At 37.2% G+C, this 14,579-nt stretch overlaps 1 protein-coding gene across 1 annotated transcript in view; it reads left to right on the top strand.

The window, feature by feature from the left end:
- SLC13A1 (solute carrier family 13 member 1) overlaps nt 1–13,988 on the top strand; it is a 65,659-nt gene extending 51,671 nt beyond the window's left edge. The window contains exons 7-13 of the mRNA XM_049641757.1: nt 107–205; nt 623–724; nt 4,048–4,154; nt 7,112–7,221; nt 10,070–10,231; nt 11,659–11,796; nt 13,823–13,988. Of these exons, the coding sequence (XP_049497714.1) occupies nt 107–205; nt 623–724; nt 4,048–4,154; nt 7,112–7,221; nt 10,070–10,231; nt 11,659–11,796; nt 13,823–13,960 (856 nt within the window). The 3' untranslated portion in view covers nt 13,961–13,988. The remainder of the gene's footprint in view (nt 1–106; nt 206–622; nt 725–4,047; nt 4,155–7,111; nt 7,222–10,069; nt 10,232–11,658; nt 11,797–13,822) is intronic.
- The last annotated feature ends 591 nt before the right edge of the window (nt 13,989–14,579 follow it).

Genomic DNA, 14,579 nt, shown 5'->3' with positions numbered 1-14,579 from the left:
AGACAGATTTCTGTTATTGGCCGGGAGATCCGTATTTTATAAAGCTTTCACACAAATCTCTTCTATGAAGGGAGAATTCTTTGCTTAACAAGTTTATTCTTTTCAGTTTTAAGGAGATGTTCAAATGTGGCAAGACCAAAACAGTCAAGCAAAAAGCCTGTGCTGAGGTGATTAAACAAGAATACCAAAAACTTGGGCCAATAAGGTAAGATGCACCTGCACGCAGACGCACAAGCAAACACACGCATGCTCACACAGGTGCATACTGTTTATACTGCAAGTATTCGTGCAAAGGGAAACAGGCACATAATAGTCTATAATGTGTTTAGGACACCTAATAAGGGCCTTGAATATGCTAGCCCTTGTAAATAGATCTCAACATGACAAAATACATACTTTTAGCTCACTGAAATTTACCAGGTAGAATCAAAGGAAGCCGAAGACTCCATAGAGGAGTGGAGTCCTTTTCTAACTGTGCTGATTCTCTCAGATTGTTGACACATAATCATCTGGTTTTTACAGCGTTTAGCGTTCTGCTAAGATTACTCTGGCAATAGCTCAGGGAGTTTCTACGAATGTCCTGACTGAGAAAATAAATGAAATGATGGGAATTTTTGCACAGGTATCAGGAAATTGTGACCTTGGTCCTCTTCATTGTGATGGCTCTGCTATGGTTTAGCCGAGATCCTGGGTTTGTTCCCGGTTGGTCTGCACTTTTTTCCAAGTAAGCATTACATATTATGTTTGTCAAACCTTCCTGGTTTTTGTTTTTTGTTTTTTGTTTTTTCTGGTTTTCTCCTAAGTGGTTCCTATAACTCTATAAGATTATATGAGACTTTTTTCCCCCTTCCTTTCCACTGAAAAGATTTAATTCTAATCTTTTCAGGAAAAAAAATAAGAAATGAAATTTAAGGTAAGACTGCAGATAAGATAATCATATATTCTGTAACTAAAAGTCAGGCTCCTTTAGGCAAAGCTATTCCCAGCCTTACAAAATTAGAAATATAATCTGTAGGAAAGCCATGATCTGTGGTGGTTTGGAGTGCAGACTGTGGAGCCTCACTGCTTGAGGTGTATTCTGGATCTTCCACTTTGGGCAAGCCACTTATATCTCAGTTCCTTCATCTGTGAAATAAGGCTAATAACAGCACTTAGAATAGCGCTGCCCTACTCTAGACTGACAGTGCAGAGCCTGCTTGGGATTCTCTCCCTCTTTCTCTGCCCTCCCCTGCTCTCTCTCTCTCTCTCTCTCTCTTTCTCTCTCTCAAAATAAATAACATAAACTTTAAAAAAAAAAGAGTAGTGCTGCCCTTACTCCCTACAGAAATGCAATATTTATTATGAAGTGAGATAAATGCCACTCCATCCTTGTGAATAACCTGAGATGGATCGCTTCTCAGCCTTTTGGCTAAGATCAAGTGTAATAACCTGAGATGGATTCATATTCTGTGATTTTTGCCAACTTATTTTTTTTTTTACTCAGGTCAGTATCTTGTCCTTTTTTTTCTAATTATGTTCCTTTTTTATACTAGTTCACTATACATCCATCCCTGCCCCTATTTTTTAGATAAAGAATTCCTGAATAAGTAGTAAGACTGATTTTACAAACTAATGTTAGCAGCTGGGTCGAGTTAATTTCATCTCGCAGTGTCTTATAGACCAGCAGTCCTGCTGAGTCATATGAAGTCACGGGGAGGATGATAGCGTAATTTTCTAAATTAAGGGCCATCCTATGTGTCAATATAAATACTTTGGTTTTGAAATGTATGTTCCCAATCTGTCTTTCACTGAAGTACTCTGCTTCCTAAATTGAGCAGATCTCCGATGATGACTTCCTGTCTCACATCCCGCAGCAAGAATCCATGTCTCTGGGGACAGAAAGCAAAATTGTTTTAGTTAAAGGTGTTCTGCTGACATGGAATAAAGAGGTCCTTCTCTTCTTGAATAGAGACTTCTGGCAATATAGGCATTCGCAACATTTTTTAAAGGTGCGAGGTCTGTGTGCAAATTCCTAGTGAACATACAAGTGAAGCAGTGTGACGCGGTAGCGTGTTTCAAAGGATCGGCTTCAGCTTGATAAACCTTTTGTTTAGGACTAAAGCTTTTCACGTTGAGAAGTCTAAACAAAAGCAGCATCCTGTTATTCATAGCAAGCTATCATTTAACAGTTTGATTATTACTTTTTAGTTTTGTAATAGGTTGTAAACCAACATAAAAAGTGAGTTTCCTTTTCAAAATTCCACTCCTATTAACCTAAGTAGGGAGAGTCTTCTCTAAACACTAGTGTGTAAACACTAAATGAAATCAGATAGTAGCTAATAAAAACCAGGAAGAAATCCCAGTATGAATTCAACGTAGTAAGTTTCTCATTTCTGTTCTTTATAGGAAGAAAGTGTAATTCAGAAGATATTTTGTTTGCAGCAGGAAAAGAGAGTATATTTACTATGGTCAGGTGTTCGTGTTATGTAGAATTCTGAGAGAAAACAATAGGAAAAGGAACAAAGGTTTGAGAGGAGAAGGAATTTGAAGATATAGGTCTAATTGACTTTGATTCATAAATCGCCAAAGCAAATAAAATTTGTGTAAGCTTAATATTTTGTAATACTGAGACAACCTTAGTTCATAATCAAGTAACAATAAAATGAAAATAAACAAGTACTGAAATAATAAGGGTTTTAAAAGTCTTTGGGAACACAATTACCTCAATATTTATGGCTTGATTTTATGTAAAGTATATTCTGTAGAATATATTTGTAATATAGAGATTTTAAGCATTTAGAATTTCCAAAGCTAGGATGATATATCAAGATTTATAGCTACCACCTAATGTTTTCATTCCATCTGTTTGAACCTGGACTGAATTCAATGTGTCTTTTCATATAAAACAAAATCAGATTACATGATGCCTGACCTAATTTGGTAAAATTACAATAAAAAATTATAACTCAAGTAAAAGAAATAAGGAGCAGTAAAATAATAAATATTGGTGAATTTTGTTGAATAAATTACACCAAATAGCTTTGTACTCAGCAAAGAAATAAATAAAATCTATATTTAAGGAAAACAGACTCCTTCCTAAAGTTGCCAGATTGAATAAAAATAATGTGTTTCCTTGATTATTTATACTGTTCAAGTAAATCACAGGAGTAGAGAGCTTCTATAGTATGTACACATTGCCGAGTCACAAGGCAGCGAAATAATCTTTAGGGTGTACATATTTCTTCTCAGGTTACAAAGATTCACTAGTTAATACTGCTGAATCTTAAAACTGAATTTTAATTATGTATGTCTGTTTCATTCATGTCTGGTTTCCAGGTGCTTATTAACAGTTGAGGCTTCTGGGAACCTGTCTTACTTGCTGGAATGACCTAGTGATTCTAAGACCCCATCTGTTCCTGAATCACTCTTAATTTGTACAGTGATCATTTATGAGCATCTCATAAACCATTCTAATAATTAATATTCTTGATTGAGTTTCACAGGGTGCAAAGCATTAAATGGGTTGATTTCATTTGTATGATATGGCTAGGGCCTATAATCACAGTAGCAGATGTTATATCTTAGAAAAACAGATCAATTTCTTTTCATAATTTACAGAAGAATTTTAGAGGACTCTAGAAACACCCTTTCGTTGCCACAAGTCAATACTGTGATGTTATACAACAGTTATACAGGGCTTTGCCTAGTCTAGCAATTGTTTTGGCTTCAGTTCTCTGCCAGTATATTAAATGAAAAAATTCAAAGAAAAAAATCACTTACCAAATCCTTGAGCCTTGCCTAAAAAGTGTGGGCCATTATGTTAGCATGTGTATTCATGGTTTTGAAAGTAGGAGACATATATGGAAACAATGAGAACATGGTCTGAGATTTTCGGCTTCACTAAGTTATATCATTTAGTTGGAAATCCATAGATTTTAGACCTGATTATCCAGAATAAATAATCTATACCTCCACTACTACTTGTATGCTTATTAGCATAGTCGATTGTTGTTTAGTTCATTCAAGTTCTTCCTGCTATTTTTAATGTACACATCTGTCCTTTTTCAGGTATCCTGGTTTTGCTACAGATTCAACTGTTGCCTTACTTATAGGACTTCTATTCTTTCTTATCCCAGCTAAGAGATTGACTAAAACTACACCTACAGGAGAAATTGGTTGAGTATTATTTATAATTCTGAATGAATTTGACAGAAGAGCAAAAATTACAAAATTCCATTGGTTTCAGTTAGCACTTAGAACAGAAGGAATGGACATGCTTCCACAGCACGCCCTGTTTGCACACCGCAACCCTTATTCAGCCAGCACGTGTTCTCCCCCTGCAAGGAGAACCATCTTACTTGGCAGAAGTGAGAAGTAGATTTCCTTATGCAACATGGTTAGAACTCCACTATGAGTGATACTGTTTGGTTCACAATAGGCCCACTTCCCCTGCCATAATCAGAATTAATCTTACTATTGGCAAACATAGGAACAAGAACTTGAAAGTCATACTTCATGATGAGCCCTTGGTAATAAATGCTGAGGATCTAAAAAGGTGAGGAGTTTCAAGGGAAATAGTATTTACATCATCATAGGAATCCTGGAGAGAATGCAAATCAAGCCCACATTTAGCCAGAACCCTAGTGTCACAAATGAAAGACGTAGTATTCAGTGGGAGCATTCATTGTCTTTGTAATACATGGACAAAGAAGTATCCTTGTTTATGTGAGCATACCCCCCTTCCCCTGACACACACATATTTTTTAAACACAGGATTCTGCCGCCCCCCCCCCATTTATGCTTTATACTAATATAGCAGGTGTTTTTGGTAGTCAGATTCCTATGTTGTTATTGTAGGACAAATGGTTTAAAATTGTTTGGAAATAGTCTAGTAGAGGGTGGGGGGTTTTATTGTTGGTTTTTCTTTTATTTGTCCCTTCTTTTTTTTTTTGCATGGGTGGAACCTGGATTCATGGAGTTGAGTTGGCCCACCTGACTCCCTGTGTCCAAATTGATAAGCGACTAATGAGTCAGATTTCTAGGAGATGATATATATAAATAGCATAATGTAGAAATAAATGCCTTTTGTTCTTTACTTGAGTCTAGAACATCTCAAAGTGTGTTATAAGGAGATATTGTAATACAGAGTAATAATTTCTGTGAGACCCTGAGGACACTGACCGTTGAAGTCAAATCCCTATGGCCTGTTAGTGGCCAGTGTTGAGGTACCAATGCTTGGCTTAACTTCCCTGGTTCCCACATTTGAATCCTCCTCTCAGAAAAAGCCTTGCTTCTGTTGGGGAGAAAGAATTTTATCTTCCCTTCAAGATCCTTCCAGCTGGACTAAGACTCAAGTTGATAGGAGCAGATTAATGGTAGAAAATCAAATTTAATGGTGTACATACAGGGAATCCACACAGACATGGAAGTTCCAAAGACAGTGAGGCAACATGACCCTTATATGAGCTAAGAAGAGGGATAGGGGTCTGAGGATACAGAGGAGAAAGACCAATAGCAGGAAGGTGAAAGGAGATGTTTGGAAAACAAAGGTTACCCAATTATGCAGATAAGTTTCTTAGGTAAAGAGAAATCTTTGTTAATCTCTCTCTTCCTGGTACAAACATAGTTGAGTGGGGAGGCAAAGAACTTTTTCTGAATCTGCTGGGGTTTTTTTGTTTGTATTTTTAATGTTTTGGGGGGTTTTGTTTTGTTTTATTTTTAAGAGAGAGAGCACTAGCAGAGGGGCAGAGAGAGGGGGGGACAAAGTATCCAAAGCAGGCTCTGCAGTTATATCAGCGAGCTCCATGTGGAGCTCAAACTCACGAACCATGAGATCATGACCTGAGCCAAAGCTGGACACTCAACCGCCTGAGCCATCCAGGTGCCCAAGTCTGCTGGGTTTTGATTGCTTTTAACTCAAAATAACATTCATGACAAGGTCGCCCATCTTGGGGCAGCCTGCCGTTGGCCCCTATACCAATGTCTACCATTCTCTGTCTTCTCATTCTTCAACTCCTGTTCTCCCTGATAAACTCATTCACACTAGGTTTAAAAATGGCAAGACATTATGTGTTAAATTTTACATGAGAGGTATATTTCAGAAATGTTTGTGTTTTAACAGAAAATATATCCCTTTTTTTTGAGAGACAGAGAGAGAGCACACACACACAGGTGGGGAGGGGCAGAGGAAGAGAGAGAATCTTAAGGAGGCTCCATGCCTAGTACAAAGCCTAGTGCAGGGCTTGATCTCAAGATCATGAGATCCTAACCTGAGCTGAAATCAAGAGTCAGACGCTTAACTGACTGAGCCACCAAGGCAGGCCTTAATAGGGTATATATATCCTAATTCAAGCAAGGAAGAGCAAAATCTCCATCAATAGTGAAGGTAAGTTTGGTTTAGGTTTAACAGGAGATAGGAAGGAGTCTTAGTAGTAACCCTAAAATCTCACCATGTAGAAGGCCACTTGTTACACACAAATGTTAAATGGGAATAATATATTCATGGATGACCTTTTTTCTCAACAAATCAAATGAGCCATTATGACCTAAATATCAAAAGAAGTCTTTATGATAATTGCTTTATAAGAATTTTAAGAGTCTTATGAATGATACTTAAATTATTTAATCTGAACTTTGATTTTAATCTGAAATCATGATGAATCTATTATGACCCTCCTCATGATTTGAAAAAATAAAAAAGGTTCAAGAAAATAGTGAATAAAATTATAATGCTACAGTGATGATATTAGAACCAATGTCGTATTAGACACTTTGAATAGCAAAGAATAGTATAGTCAATGCATTGTGTTACTCATAGTAGGCAGAATGTTAGTGGAATGAATGAATGAATGAATGGCACTATAAATGATAATGTTATAATCTATCTAAATCTGTAATATGATCCAAAGGATTTTTCCAAGTCATGTTTATGTTTGTTTGTTTGTTTTGGAATACAGTGTTCCACCTCAGCCAGGTAGAAATCACTCAAAGTTCAGATCAAGTTACTTACCTAAAAACAATAGAGGAATATTAAAAACTTCTTATGAGATGGCGGTTTCAGGTAATGAAAACAAATACATGTCATATTGTCATCTTTTAAGCAATGTATAACTGTGGGAATTGTGTTTTGCAGTTGCTTTTGATTATTCTCCGCTGATTACTTGGAAAGAATTCCAGTCATTCATGCCCTGGGATATAGCCATCCTTGTTGGCGGAGGGTTTGCCTTGGCAGATGGCTGTGAGGTAATACTCTGTGCCTAAGATACTTAACAATTAACTAGACTTTTCCAAAGAAGAACAAGAGACATTTAAGCTTTGACATATTCAACTTCACCCTATCATTTTAATGATACAGAATTCAATAGTCATGCAGTGAGTATACCACACAAATAAAGTGAGTTCAATAATTTTTACAGGCTGTGAGCATAAAACATCATTTTTTACGATGTCCCAACATGTCAAAAGGAATAAAGCAAAGAAGATTAGAATTCTTAAACCATGAAATGGTACTAGAAGACTAGCTAAGTAAGAAAGAAATGCAAAAATCATATGTACAATGACTCCTAGCAAAACATTTTGTTTTATACCTTTACCTTATTTCATGATGAATTTGAGTACCTCACAGACTTCTCTTCAGTGTATCATAGTCCAGGTGGGCCTGGGTGGCTCAGTCAGTTAAACGTCCTACTCTTGATTTTGGCTCAGGTCACGATCTCACAGTTCATGGGATCAATGGGATCAAGCCCGGCTTTGGGCTCTGCCCTGAAGGGCTCTGCGCTTGCTCTCTCTCTCTCTCTCTCTCTCTGCCTCTCCCCTGCATGTGCTGGCTCTCTCTCAAAAATAAACATTTTTTTAAAATTTACAATATATCATAGTCCTAAGGCTGTCAAAGAAGAATAAGAAGTAACAGTACTTCATTACATCATTTATTTATTACATATTAAGTACATTAAAAGTACTTAGTACATGTTGGGGCACCTGGGTGGGTCTGTTGGTTAAGCATCTGCCTTCGGCTCAGGTTAGGATCCCACAGTTCAGGGGTTCAAGCCCTGCATGGAGTTCTGTGCTGACAGCTCAGAGCCTGGAGCCTGCTTCACATTCTGTGTCTCCCTCTCTCTGCCCTCCCCCTGGTCATGCTCTGTCTTTCTCTGTCTCTATCTCAAAAATAAATAAACATTAAAAAAAAAAGTATTTAGTGAATGTTTATTGAATGAAGTCCAGAGAGAATTTTACATAACCATTGCTAATACTACATTATGTCTAATTTTAGGGAGAAATAAAACCACCATTAGGAATAATTCTTTGGCCTGTCATCTGCTATCTAGTTTATATAAAGTAGAAGTCTGGGGAGGCCTTTGTCACTTGAAAGTCATTGTAGGGCTGCTGGAAAAAAGCATCTTCTTAAAAAGTCCATGAGAAAGTTTTTACTCTTTGACTAATTAAAAACCCTCATTTCTGGGTCTTATAGTCATCTGTGAAACACTTAAAGCTCACAGCTGCTCCATTTCCTTATTCAGCCATCAGAGTAGAAAGGATGATGAGAGAGATGTGTTGTGTCCAGCCTTTTCGTTTCTGGAAAGTTAAATTTTTATTTTTCTCAAGGTGAATAACTATCTGCTATCTTCTAGATAGCCTCTAGGGAGACTGTCTTTTGCTTCTTACTTTATTGTCAATTTTTCTGTATGGCATTTGGACACAAAACTTTCAACTTAATGGGTGAAAAATCTCAGAAATTGTCTCAATTCTGAGGGCCACTTATAATGCCTTTTTACATCTAGATTTGGCTTGCCTCATAGACCACTCAAATTTAAATGATAGAAATATAAGGCAAATTCACTTTTTTCCCCTACTATTTCAGAAATAATGAGATCTGCTTTCTCAGAATCAGTAACTTCCGTTATTTTTATTGCTAATTTGAACTGTGAGGGAATCAGAATCAGTAATTCTGACACTGATGTTAACTTTGTTCATGTCTCCTTCCCAGAATATCTGTCCGGATTGGACTCTAGATACTCAAAGTGATTTTAAAAGCATTGGCCAGACCCTAGAATTGCAAAATCCAAGAAAATTAAAAGGTGTGGACTTCCTCTGATACACTAGCCCCTCCCACTGGAAGAATTAGGGAAACCTTCTATGGTTTGGAAAATCCTGGTACATAGAATTAAGTTTCTGTGGGATATCCAGAATGACCCTATCCCTGAGTGGGTATATTGAAGCCATGAATTTCAAAAATATGGCTGTGGAAAAATATGCCCCTAGAAACTGACTTTACAAAGATTTGGAGACAGTTCATTTTTTAAAATTTTGTTCCAAACTGTAATTAGTTTGGCAAATGTCCAGAACTCAATAACCCTCCTGGGTGGGAGCAGTGAGAGAGCAGCTAGCTACTAAAGCATTCACCTCTTTGTAATTCGCTCTCTCTTAAAAGCCTGTTAACTTTGTTTTAATATAATCACAGTACACTAAGTGTCTCAGGTATGAACAATATTCATATAATCCTAATGGAAAAATTTTAATATTGATTTAATAAAAAATGTTGATATATGAGTAAAGGAAATGGAGGGCCAGGAAATACATGTATGGTAGATGGTGTAAGAAAGCTGAATCCTTATGTAACGTATTAGAAAGTCAGTAAACAAAATCTAAATTAGCAAATTAGGAAAACACATAGTTTAAAAAATAGCTATAACTAGCTAATATGGGTTGAAAATTGTCTCTGGGGAACACAACGTAGGAATAGAGAGAGGCAGACCAGAGGGCTTCCATTTTCTTAAAGTCCTGTAGTACCACGTGATTTGTCCATATAAATTAGGTAAAATTAAATTTTAATTTAAAAAATGTGGGAAGACAATTCAAACTTCCTAAAGCATGTTGGTAGTGTTAAAATAAGAATAATTGAGAACTTCTCCATGTCAGAGCCTCCTAGATCTACCAAACTATGGGAAAATATGAAAGATTAAAGTTATATTTTAGAAACTGTGTTCTTAGGGCAAAGGTTACATTTTATATATTTAAATTGTGTGATTAAAATGAATTGTTTACAAATAACATTACAAATTATTATTATTTTCTTTTTTTTTTTTTTTTTTAGGAATCAGGACTATCTAAGTGGATAGGAAATAAATTATCTCCTCTAGGTTCATTACCAGCATGGCTAATAATTCTGATATCTTCTTTGCTTGTCACATCTTTAACAGAGGTAGCCAGCAATCCAGCTACCATTACTCTTCTTCTCCCGATATTATCTTCATTGGTGGGTATCTCATTGATCTGCTTTTATACTCATCAAAAGTGTAGTGTTCTACCTTGCTTGTTCTCATATTGTGGTATGGAATCATTTTTGGTGCGAATGATCTTCCTATAAGTAACTTATAGAGTGGTCTTTATTTGGGTTGATACTTTTTTGGGAGACCTCAATGCAGAACTCCGTTCTACATTCAAGCAGCAAGATCTTAAGAGAAGTACTTACCTTCTTTCTGCCCAGATTTTTCATTTGCAGATAAGTACAAGGGTCAGCCTGGATCCTTTCCAGCTGTGAGACTTTGGGATTCAGTGTTTCCTGGCAACTTCAGTATTTAGATGTCTAACACTGACACTTCTCCCTCCAGATTATTCCTCAGTTTCTGAGAAGTGGTTCATATAGGTGATTTTCAAGTGAATAAGAAGCTAGGCTTATGCTTCCGGCTTTAAGCTTAAATATCTTAGACATGGTTGGTTCTCTCTATAGCCCAGGGAATAATTTTAAAAGATAGGTAAAAACCAGATTTGCAAGGAGAGAGAGGAACCGACAATCTACCTTTTTTCTCCCCACCTAGCTAGCAATTACAAGAAATAGCGTTAAGTAAAATGTTTTCCTTATTGGGACGGCTAAGTTTGGTGAGAGGTAGCACTTTAAATCAAGAAGGATTGCCCTTCTGAAATTGTTCTCCTCCAGCTCAAGGTGCATATGATAGCATTCTTAAGCTGCTGCTTCAAATTAGAGAAGAAATGTAGACAGTTTATACTGGAAAAATACCATTTTGGTTTTTCTGTTTTTTATTTCTCAACAGGGAACAGATGAAATGGCACAGTTAGAAAAGTTAGATGATGAATTAAGAATAGGAGTGACTCTTCTTCTGTGAAGATCCCTAAGCAAATTTTAAATTATATATGGCGCAGAGGCAGAAAAGTTAATGGAATAATGAGAAGCTTTGGAGCCAGAGAGACATAAGCCCCTACATAAGCTCTACTGCTTGCCACCTTTGTGTCTGGACTTTAACCTTTCTGGGCCTTAGTTTCTTCATCTGTTATTTGGGGCTATAGTAGCCATCTCATAGGTCATTGGGAATATTAAGTTATTTTATATAAATACACACACACACACACACAGAGCACCTAGCACACTGGATAAATGATAAATTGCTTCTGTTTTTATTTAGTTCCTGGAATAAATGATACTTTATTTTCTAAATGAACTGAGCTTTAATACTTAACTGAGCATCAATAACCATATAGACAACAACAAGAGGAAGAGACATTTCTGAAAAATATTCTTCAAGCTAGAGTTGCATTTATGTGTACAATTTTATGTCTTTAAGTTTTAACCTGCTTCTGCGAAAGTTTATTATAATAATTTTGCTCATTTTGATGCTTGGTGCCTACCTCAAAATTTTACTTAGACTCCTTTGTCTTTCCCAACAGGCTGACGCCATTCAAGTGAACCCTCTTTATATTTTGATACCTTCTACTCTGTGTACTTCATTTGCATTCCTCCTACCAGTAGCAAATCCACCCAATGCTATTGTTTTTTCATACGGCCATCTAAAAGTAATTGACATGGTGAGTGAGCTGTAAGAAAACAATCAGGTCCAATGTCTTGCGTTATCGCTCCTTTTACACACTAATCAACTTCCAGGGAAAGCATGGCTTGAGTTCTGTTTCTGAAGGTGAGTACATGATTGGTCATAGAATTGTTTTCAAGAGTGATACCAGAAGCAAACATGCCATTAGAATTTGCAGTCACAAATACGGATACTGAATGCATCAGTAACACCCTGGAAGAGGGAAAAGAGCATAGACTGTGTTCCACACAAGGGCTTAAACTTACATGTCAAAATCAGAATCCAACTTGACCTAGGCAAAAGGAAGAAATAGAATTAATGAAATTCAGCAGTCACGCCCTGTGGTTTTCTATCACAAACATCTTTGCAACCAACCAACATGCACTTTGAATAACATACTGGGCTCAGTGCCTGCTGATGAAAAGTCGTCTTTCTTGTTGTGATTCTAATAGTGGCATCTGACATGAAAGTGCAAGCAAGTCATAACGGAACATTTAGTGTGGTGTCTACGTGTGGTGTTTCTTCCGATCCGATGGGGGCCCCAAAATGTGGGGCAACGATCAGGTGGAAGCCACCTGAGGCAGAACAGAGGAGATAGAAGTTGACTGAATACACCACAAGAACAACGGGCAGGACGGCAGAAGAAAGGCTGTCTGCAAGGAGGCAGTGGGTGGGGGGCGTTTTTAAAGGAGGAAGTTGAAGAGGTTTGGCAATATATGGAATTTTCCCTTTTTTGGTAACTGAGCCTGGGTGTAAGTAGCCCATTGGTCATTTAGGGCCTTTGGATATTTGGGGGTGGGTCCCCTGATGGGCCTGTCTGTATTCAGCCAGGTGGTCACTGTGACCCTTTCTACATTCCCTTGCTCGTGGCTGTTTGCCGTGGTAGGCAAGGACTAGCTTGAGAATACTCTAGTCTCCCCCAAATCTTGATCACCAACTTCCAAACCAAACCAAACAGGAATGTAATGAAAGTAACTTCCATTAGTTTACTCTGCAGGTGCACTCCCCAGGTTAAGTCCCAGCTCCCTCCTGCCACACACATTGCTGTCCCTACATTCCTGCAATGTAAACATTTTGGAAATGCCTCTATGCAGAAGTCACATAATATTCTTTTGGAAAAGAAAATGTGTATGACACCATATAACCAGTGTCCTGTGCACATGAATTTAAACAATAAAAACAGGATTCTGGAATAAGTGAGTGGCTGGCATAGAAAGAAAAGGAGGCTTCCTATAATAATCATCACTAGATATCCCCTTTTGCTTTGGGGCTCCATGCTTTAAAACCGAGAATGCAGAGGTAAGCAATCTTTCCCTGTAAAAAGTCAGACAGTAAATATTTGACACTCTGTGGGCCGTATGCTGTCTGTCACAACTACTCAATTCTGCCATTGTATCACGACTGCAGCCAACAACAATATGTGAACAAATAGTCATAGTTCTAGTACCATAAAACTGTATTTACCAAAACAGGTCATGGGCAGTATTTTGCCAGTCTCTGTTTTAATGGATAGAAAACAACTTTGAAATTTTTAGTAGCTACCAGGATGATGACATAAGAGCCAGAAAAATGGGCACTCTAAGAAAGGTGGATAGAAGTGGCATTTTATTAAATCTCAATAGGAGAATACTAAAGGCTAAACTAATAATGGTATTGAGTGAACATGAAGGATCCAGTTATCATATCGTGACCTGAACCTGACCCACTGAAAGACAAGACCTCAAAACTCAAATTCTGATTTAACATGAAATGGCAATTTTTTAAAGGGATTTTTTCTTGAGTTAGATGATTCCAGTATATTCCTAAGAGGAACCTCTCAGCATCTCCAACTAAATGTCATTTAGCTGGGGACGGATTCTCCTTTGACATGAATGGAAGAATTCATTGTTTTATGAAATGACAACAATTTACACACATCATTTAAGGCGCATGTAAATCTGGCATATACTTTCTGCTACAGTGTTCTAACTCTCCTATAGGTTTTCTTTTGGGGAGACTGACATTTATGCTCTTTCCTATTCAAGGTTAAAGCTGGACTTGGTGTTAATATCGTGGGTGTCGCCGTGGTGATGCTTGGCATGTCCACCTGGATTGTGACTCTGTTTGACCTCTCTACTTACCCTTCTTGGGCTCCTCCAATTAGTAATGCGACCATGCCATGACAAGCATGAACATTATAACTATCCTGTGGTGAGTTTTGAGAACCATTGAGAATTCACTGCAGATTTGGCTTTGGAAAATTGATGACACATTTAAATTAGTCCTGATGTAGCTTTTGTGGTTCCAGTAAACGCTCAAAACCTGCTGGCATAACCCAGAGTTCACACCAAAGAGCGTCTCCGTGCCTTTATCAAGAAGCTCACAGCTGAGATTTTGCTCATAGACCCTGTGCATCCTGCTTCAACGTAAGAGTAATTTATAACATGACCTTCAAAGAGATTAGGTGATTTATTTCATTTTATAGTTTTGGTTTGGTGTAACATTTCAAACATCAATTTAGTATTTCAGAAACTTCCCATAAAGCTAGAAATGGGAAATAAAACATACCAGTTAATTAGGTACTTGGATAAATCATTTCTGTAGTGTTGCTGAAGGGAATTTGTTGAAAAACCAAAGCAGTGGTCATCTGCTGGTACAGAAGAAAGGTTTAATTTAAATGAAATCTGCACTCTGTCATTTTAAAAAATACCAGATTATTTTTGACGTATACATATGATATGAAAATTGAAATTGAACTGGTAGTTTCAAAATCATAGTTGAATCCACTAAACAACAGAAATC

Source organism: Panthera uncia, chromosome A2 (assembly GCF_023721935.1).
Source record: "Panthera uncia isolate 11264 chromosome A2, Puncia_PCG_1.0, whole genome shotgun sequence".
Taxonomy (NCBI): domain Eukaryota; kingdom Metazoa; phylum Chordata; class Mammalia; order Carnivora; family Felidae; genus Panthera; species Panthera uncia.
This window is presented reverse-complemented; position numbering and strand designations above follow the sequence as displayed.